Raw genomic sequence first — 8,620 nt, forward strand, 5'->3', positions numbered from 1 at the left:
CATTTAATGTTTCTACAACATGCAGGGCAGCAATCGATGCAGTCCAAGACTTCCGTTGGTGTACTCAAGCCATCCAACACTCTCAAGATCATACGTATACACCACCACCTATAATATCTTGGGAGAAACCTACCCCAAATTGGCTTAAGTGTAACGTGGATTGTGCCCTTTTCACAGACAAAGGTTGTTTTGGAGTTGGCATTTGTTTCCGTGATAGCTCGGGACATTTGGTTCAAGCATATACAGAGTGTTTTTCTTATACTATCCCGGTTATCGAATGTGAGGCTACAACTCTCCTCATTGCTATGAAGGTAGCTGTTGACAAAGGCTTTGAACGCGTTGTATATGAGAGTGATAACCAATCCGTAGTTCATTCTGTGCTTAGTGGTTGTATCTACGAAAATGAACTAGGTACTATTGTTACTAGTTGCAGGTCATATCTCTCTGCTCATGCTAGCTTTAAACTAGCTTTTATTCGTAGGCAAGCTAATAGAGCCGCTCACAATCTTGCTAGAGCGTCTGTATTTCAGTCTAGCCCAAATATATTTCTCTCCCCTCCTCATTGTATTGACAATATTATTTTAAATGAAATGCTATGAGTTTACTTTTCCTCAACAAAAAAAAAAACTTTTTGTTTTAGTTCCTCCAAAAAAATTCTTCAACTTTTAGTATTCCAAAAGTTTTTCATCTTCACTTTCGGTCCTTCATTTAAAGTAAACTCATATGTAGAATTCATATTTTGAATAAAATTTTGCTGAAAATTTATAATATTATAAGAATCTGTCCCAAAAAAATAAAATTTTTTAACAAAGCATGAATCAAATATGAATTTTTATATTTTTGGCGGTTAAAAATTCATATTTAATTTATGTTTTGTTAAAAAATTCTATTTTTTTTGGAGTATTTTTACAATATTGTACACATTTCTGCACAATTTCATTAAAAATACAAAAATTAACTTCAAATAGGGATCAAAAGTAGCAATTGAAAATCTTATAAGGACTAAAAGTTGAAGGAAAGATTTAGAGGGACTAAAAGGAAAAATTGGTATTATACAGGGACCAGAAACATATTTAACCCTAATTTTTATGTGATTTCATATCTATAAGTTAGGTTCACTAAAAAAATATGTATAACTTAGGTCAACCGATAATTTTATCAAACACTACAAATTCAATCAACTCACTTATCCATTATATATTGTAAATTAACTTATAAGTTATTCGCTATAAATCCATCTATTATAAACTAGGTTATTATTAATTATCTATTTTTCGCTAAATAAGGTATAAGGTAGAATACAAGAAAGAACGGAAAACAAAAAATAACAATGAAAGTCAACCAGTAACCAAAATACAACATCTGTATATTTATTATTTTTTAAATAACTGCAATTGAGAATTTGTTGGCTTTGAACTGTTTAGAATGACTTATTTAAACACATTTACTAGCATAAGTTTATGTCCAAATAGATTATAGATCGCATATATAGAAATTTTGTTATGACAACTATTAATAAACTCATAATTACCTCAACCTCACTAATGACTTCTCATCCTGTGATTCAATTGGTCATCTTAGAGACCACCTATAATCAATTAGTGCAAACATGCGTGCACGTGCGTACGCGGACGCACGAACACACGCACAATTCCAAACTAAACAATCCTAACATAGGCACATAGCCATATACACCAATCATAGAGCTTTTTTTTTCATCAATTTGGCAGAGTATAGGAACAGAAACAGAACAGATTGAACATTTCCTTAACAACTGTTCCTGCATATTCTCAACATTTAAATCAATTCATCCATATAAACCTTTAACTACTACTAACATTTTTTTCTCTTTTTCAATTAAAATACTAGTATAGTTCTACTTGTATATTATTAAATCAAATCAAACTATATCATTTCATCATCATTCAAATACTAGTATAGATTCACAATAAACAATTATATTAATATAAAAAACAGAAAGATACATCATTTCTAACTTTAATTAACCATAAAGAACAATTCAATCAATTGTACCTGATTTTAATTGTTGTATAATATTAAAAATAAAAACAAACCCTACCATCATCCTCTGTTTAATCAAATCCCACTTTTAATTCATCATATTCATCAAATCCCACAACAAAACGAATTCTACTATTTTAAGTTTTTGATTCCCATAGCACAAAACAGGAATTCTTCCCTTTTAAGTTAAACGGTACTACTAATCGTGTCATTTAACATTGATCAACGCTCCCCACAAGACAAACAAAAGCTGATGCTTTGTAAATTTTATCACTAAAAAACCTCCCCGATACATTCTGCATTTCATTCCTTATTTGATTTGTAATTTAAACAAGACTAAAAGAATTGATTACAACTCAAATATGGAATGAAATGCAGAATGTATCAGGGAGGTTTTTTAGTGATAAAATTTACAAATCAAATAAGGAATGAAATGCAGAATGACTCCGAGGTTTCTTTGACTCAACTCAACCAGAAACCAGACTGGATAATATTAAAAATAAAAACCAGACTTCAATGCATGGAAATATTGATGATGATTGATCGAAACAAACAACAATGACTATAAGATTAACCAGAATTTCATTTTTGCTTTTGCTCTGTTTTCATTTTTCCTTATCGTTTGATTCATCTAACCTCATGATAACACAAACAAAAATACTATCTCAAATAAGGTGAGAAATTTCTCTTTTCCCTCTTAACCCATATCTCCAAAGTTCCCTCTTTTTCATTTAAAAATCTCCCTTACATTCTTAGGGACAAAGTTTTAATGCGCACTTCATAATGGATGGGGAATTAAGGGTTTGAGAGGCCAAGAACGCATAAAAACTATTTTCATTTAAAAACTTAGACTAAACCCCACAAACTCATAATCATCTGAGCCTCACTAATGACTTGCCATCATGTGGTTCAATTGTCCATCTTAGAGGCCACATGTGGTTCAATTGTCCATCTTAGAGGCCACCTATAGTCAATTAGTGCAAATATCGGCGCACGCGCGCACGCACGCTCACATGCACATATATAGATTAACGAGATCAAAGTTATTTATCTTTCGGTCGAATTCTCGAATACACTCTTCCTCGAGAAGAAGGAGGGTTTTTAAGCACATGTTAGTTGATAGTTGCAGAGACAATAATACGCAAGGTTTAAGATTTGAAATCTAAACTCCTCACTTATGTATATATAAAATGTGTGGACCCTATTTACTAGGCAATCGAGAGAGAGAAAAAAACAATTAGGAGAAATAAAGGAAGCAAGATGACAATGTGATTTAAATGACAATATATTTTTGTGAGATTAATTGAATGTACATAATTTAAAAAAAAAAATGAATGTATATAAAATAAAGGTCATCCTAACAAATGTTTTAAGAACATTTGTTAAAGAAATAAAAAAGAGTAGGTTCGCATTAAATTCAACAATATTTTAACTTTTAAAAAATTAAAGTTATATTTTTATTCTCTTAAACAATTCTCTAAGAACACTATTTAACATTTTCCATAAAATAAAGAGAAATTCTTACATGAACTCTTACCTAAAAGATCATTCTTACACCCAACCAATTAAAATCAAACATCTCATTAAAATAATAAAAATAATTAATATCATAACTTTTTCTCATTATTTTTAATATTTCTCTCTTCTTTTTCCACTTTCTTTAACCAACAAAAACCACCCACCACCATTTATGTTTTCATTTCCTTAATTAAAATCACATTTTTTTTAAAGTTAATAACATGTGTCATATTTTTATTGGTTGAGTGTAAGAATAATCTTTAAAATAAAAGTAATATTTTATCCAACATATATAGAAATGAATCTGAGATTCAAATTCCACATCAGATGGTACATAATCCAATCAATTCATCACACAGCAACAATTCATCTTACTTTTTATATTAAAAAACAGAAAGATAAAATTGAAAAACACCAATCATAGAGCTTTTTTTCATCAATTTGGCAGAGAATAGGAACAGAACAGATTGAACATTTGTCAAAGAAAACCCTTCCTTAACAACTGTTCCTGCAAATTCTCAACATTTAAATCAATCAATCCATCATAATCCATATAAACCTTTAACCACCACTAACATTTTTTTCTCTTAATTAAAATACTAGTATAGTTCTACTTGTATATTATTAAATCAAATCAAACTATATCATTTCATCATCAATAATGTTAATTTCGAGTTGAAAAAGTGAGAACGCTACGGCACTGTTTGTTTCTACGCAACCTTCTATCACGTAAGTTCTTTCTTGGTTCTTTATCACGTAAGTTCTTCATTTCCCATCTTTCTATTCATTCATTGTTACCACCCATGTCATAAAAATTCGTTCTTTAACATCGGATCCTCATGATGGTCATAAAAAAATTGATTTTTTTTTCTTGAATTAGTTAATTTTTTATGATTATTTGAAAACCCCTTTTGATCTATGTGCTAAAAATATAATTTTTTTGATGGGTTTGTTTAAATCTGCATTGTAGTTTGAATTTGATGAATATTGCTGTTTAAACATGTTTAATGATTGTTGTTTTTTTATTTATCAGAGTGATCCTTGGTTCTTGTTGTGCTTGATGATGGTTTGCTGGATTCATATTGAGTGGTGAAATGGTGATTGATTATTGAGATGTTAGTTACTTTTAGCTGTATATAACATAATCTGTGTTTTTTGGAATTTGGTATTTGATTGATGTGTGCTAGTTTGAAAAGTTGTGTTTTTTGTTGGAGGAAGAGATTGCTTGATTAATTAGGAATTAGTTAGGATGGATTTGCAGAATAATATGCAGCCTGAATTGGGAAAATTGGAGCAGATTGTTTATCAATTTCTTTTGAAGTGTTTACACATCATTTTGGATTCAAGGGTACCGTTGTTACGTCAACATGATAGAAGCGGTGAGTTATCAATGGGTGGTTCTCGTGTGAGGAGGAGTGATAAATGGTTTAATTTCGCCTTAGGTGATCGACCGTCTGCTCTTGATAACTTGAACTTTTGGCATAGGAATTTGATGGATCCAATGATAATTGACATTATACTAGTTCATCAAGAGAATGGTTCTTCTGTTGAGACAGTTATTGAGAGGTGGAATGTTCAATATGAATGTCCAAGAGGAATGGCTCCTCAAACTAGTGACACTACTGTCTCTTACAAGAAAACATACCAGAAGTCGATTATACTGTTTCGTGCGCTTTATTCTCAAATGAGGCTTCTCCCAACTCATAAGATATTTAGGCAACTAAGTGCAACAAATCAGAGTTGTAATTTTGATATTGTCTATAAGGTATCTTCCTTTAGTGATCCATTTTCTAGGGAAGAAGGAGGGATGATGGGAGAATATATTTTCACGCCTATTGACGCGCTTCCAGGACGCCTTAGCTTATCTGTGACTTACCGTACTACATTATCTGATTTCAATCTTCAGTGTTTAACATTACCAACAAAAATAATAGCTGATTATGTTGGAAGCCCGAATACCGATCCTTTAAGGTATTTCCCTTCTTCAGTAAAGGGTGTTCGTGCGCCTCCGTCTTCTTCGCCACTTGAGCGCCCTCATAGCTGGACGCCTGGTTTTCATAAAGCAGCGCCTTTTGTACAGAACCATCAGTATGTTGGATCAACACCGGTGCATCGCGGTTCTCACAAGCCATTTGATTTTCCATCTCCACCTACTGATAATTTCAATAATAGATATCATAACCATCGAATACAAAGTCGGTCAAGGTCTACAAGTTATGATGAGTATCAACTTTCTCCTCCATTCTCATCCTCACCATCTCCTTCGCCACCTATACATATTGGAAATACGTTGCATACCCGTATGCGCTCTGAAACATCACCTGTGACTATACCTCATCCCATAATGGGAAAAAGCTCTAGAAATCTTTCTCCTAATTTTTTAGATCCTAATAGAAATTCTCTACCTCCATTATCTCCCAGAAGGAATGATACATCGTCACATGAGTCTCCATCTGGAATCAGGTCATTCAGGAAAATAGAATCTCTAAAGATTGGTCAAAAGGTAACCTTAATTGGCCATTCATTTCTACTCCTAAAGTTTTAAATGAAATGTGTTTTATCTGTTTGATAAGCCTTTATTTTTGCTTCACAGATTGTCAGAGATAGCAAGGATGATTCGGGGCGGTTCTCTGGATTGTTATCTTCTAGTGACTCACCACGCATTGGAGCTTCGAGAACATCAAGTAGTAGATTATCTTTTCAGGATGACTTGGATGATGGTGACTTTTCGTGTCCTTTTGATGTTGATGATGTTGACCCTCCCAATGTTCTGTCAAGGTACTTTGTGGAAATATCTTATTGTAAACTCTTCTACGATAAGCGCTCAATTAAATTGTTTATACAAATTCCACATAAATCTCCATTTATGATCTATCATGTTTAGTTATGATTATAAAGTTTGTCGATACTAGTAGTCAGTGATATGATATCTATATTGTTCTCTGGACGGATGTACCTTTTCTACTTGTTGATCCATCGGTTCTGATTGAAAACAATTGGTTAGAATTCAGATCTTCAAGCATGACAGGGTTGTTGACTCGTGTCTTCAATCTCCTCAAATTTATGTATTCCCTGCTAGATTCGACAATACTATTTGATTTTGAAGAGAAGCAGATGCTGGCTTCCATATGGGTGTCAGCGCGTGCTTACTTCTTTTTTAGAAAGAAAAAAAAAATAGTGGGGGTGGAGTGGTTTCCATCCCTGAAGTTGGTTTTAGAATCATGGTCATGCTTTTTATTTATCAAATACTAAAGCAAAATTAAAATCAACCTTGATAGTATTACATAATTTGTTAACTTCTGATTGCTCAATGGTCATGTTCTCTTTCGGACGTTGGTTGCCTTAGCTTTTTTCATGTCTGTGCCTGGCATTATCTACTCCTGAAATTCAACATGGTGGATTCTACTTTTGCAACTTGTATATTGGTGTCTTGCTATAGCCTATAGCAACATGTAATTGCCAGTCGTATAGCTGACACTATCGACTGATCCTTTTGGAAACTAATGATAACTTGTTGGATTATATTTATCTGTTCGATGGTCATTTGTAGATTTAGCATGTATAATCAGATGAAGGAATTGTATTAGAATGTCCAGACAAACAATATCGCTTAATGTAAGCTTTGTTAGATGTTTGGAAACACTGTTTACCGTATTATCCTCATTGAAATTTCTGTTTCACTTTGACCACTCTTTCTAAAGCTCCTCTAAATGTTCATGATTTGTATTTTAGTATCTATTCTAATCATGTTATTAATTTTCCTTGTCGATTTTATGCGTAAATAGCCATAATGTGGATGGGAGGAAGAGTGCTTTGGAGTCCCCTTCAACATCATTACCAATAGGGAGAAAATCACAAGATGCTGCTGTTGGTGTTCTTGTGCACATGCTTAGAACAGCGCCTCCTTTGCGCCAAGATTCAAGCTGTTATTCATCACATTCCCTGAAGGCCGAGCTCGATGGAGGAGTTGCTACTGCTTCCGGATTCTTCATGCCTCGAAAGACAACTGACGCACTTGAAGAGCTTAGGAGTTACAGAGAAATGAGAGACCTTCTTCTTTCCAAGAGTGGTAATCGGATCCTGAAAAGAGATGAAACTTAAGCCTGATCATGTGTTGAGGGAGTTGATGCTGACTTAAGAGGGGTACTAATTACAAGTTATACAGAACAAGCGCATGGGGAAAGAAATCTGACTGATGGATTTTTGTACATATATTGACTTTATGATTGGCTAGAAACACCAAAGTTATTATTTTATCATCATGATTAAAATACTTCTAATTTGCTATATCGACATTAGAAGTACTTTGGATGAAAGGTTGTTGAATTTATTTGTAAAGATGCACATATGCTTCTGTTATAATGTTGAATTTTAAGTAGAAATTAGAAATTTTGTGGAGTTCGGGAGAGGTATGTTTCCTATTTCTGCATTTATCTGTTTCCACCGTAGAACTATCATTGTGATGCAAAGGGGGTGGGGTAGAACTGTTCATGGTTCGGTTCAGGAAGAAAACTATACGGTTTCAATCATTTGGTAAACTGAACCTTTTAAAGATCCAGCACGCCGATTATGTAGTTTCGAATCGAACAGGTGCTACCTTTACAAAAATAAAATAAAATCAATTGTACCTTTTAGAACCAAACTGATTATTTGTGAATCAAACTGTACCAAACTATTATTATTAATTGATAATTACGATTGTTGAAAATAACCGAACCAAACTGAAAATTCGACCATTGTCCTGTAAGTACAACTTAGTTGGTAGTTACAAGGACATTGATATGCAACGACCTGAGTTTGAACTCGGGATTTTCACTTATCAACACTTAAAATCAAAATGATACATATTTCACATACTTTTTATTTATTATGTGAATTGAGTATCCCTCAAACTTAATTTAATCCTCGAACTGGTAAAGCCATAATAGGTTGTAAAACAGGCCATCAAGAATTTAATGTTTTTACGCATGCTAAATACAAATCTAGAACATTTGATTAAATTGAAAGAGACCAAAACTATTTCATCCAAGCGTTTTTGAGTACTATTACACAAACTAAATTCAAGATAACCAATTTCAAA

General features: G+C 32.9%; 1 protein-coding gene across 2 annotated transcripts; it reads left to right on the forward strand.

Annotated features, from left to right (window-relative positions):
* Window positions 1-3,978: 3,978 nt before the first annotated feature.
* On the forward strand, window positions 3,979-7,929 carry ATG13 (Autophagy-related protein 13). Of its 2 annotated transcripts, none has more exons than XM_085715780.1 (4): window positions 3,979-4,296; window positions 4,574-6,043; window positions 6,134-6,318; window positions 7,326-7,929. In XM_085715780.1, the coding sequence occupies exons 2-4, from the start codon at window positions 4,790-4,792 to the stop codon at window positions 7,639-7,641; spliced, it is 1,755 nt and encodes a 584-aa protein (XP_085571906.1). In that variant the 5' UTR covers window positions 3,979-4,296; window positions 4,574-4,789; the 3' UTR covers window positions 7,642-7,929. The 2 variants fall into 2 exon arrangements, with proteins under 2 accessions (XP_085571906.1, XP_085571905.1); XM_085715779.1 differs by having other exon boundaries at window positions 3,979-4,269.
* The last annotated feature ends 691 nt before the right edge of the window (window positions 7,930-8,620 follow it).

This window comes from Medicago sativa, chromosome 5 (assembly GCF_051527215.1).
Source record: "Medicago sativa cultivar Bolivia chromosome 5, Bolivia_mono, whole genome shotgun sequence".
Lineage (NCBI taxonomy): Eukaryota > Viridiplantae > Streptophyta > Magnoliopsida > Fabales > Fabaceae > Medicago > Medicago sativa.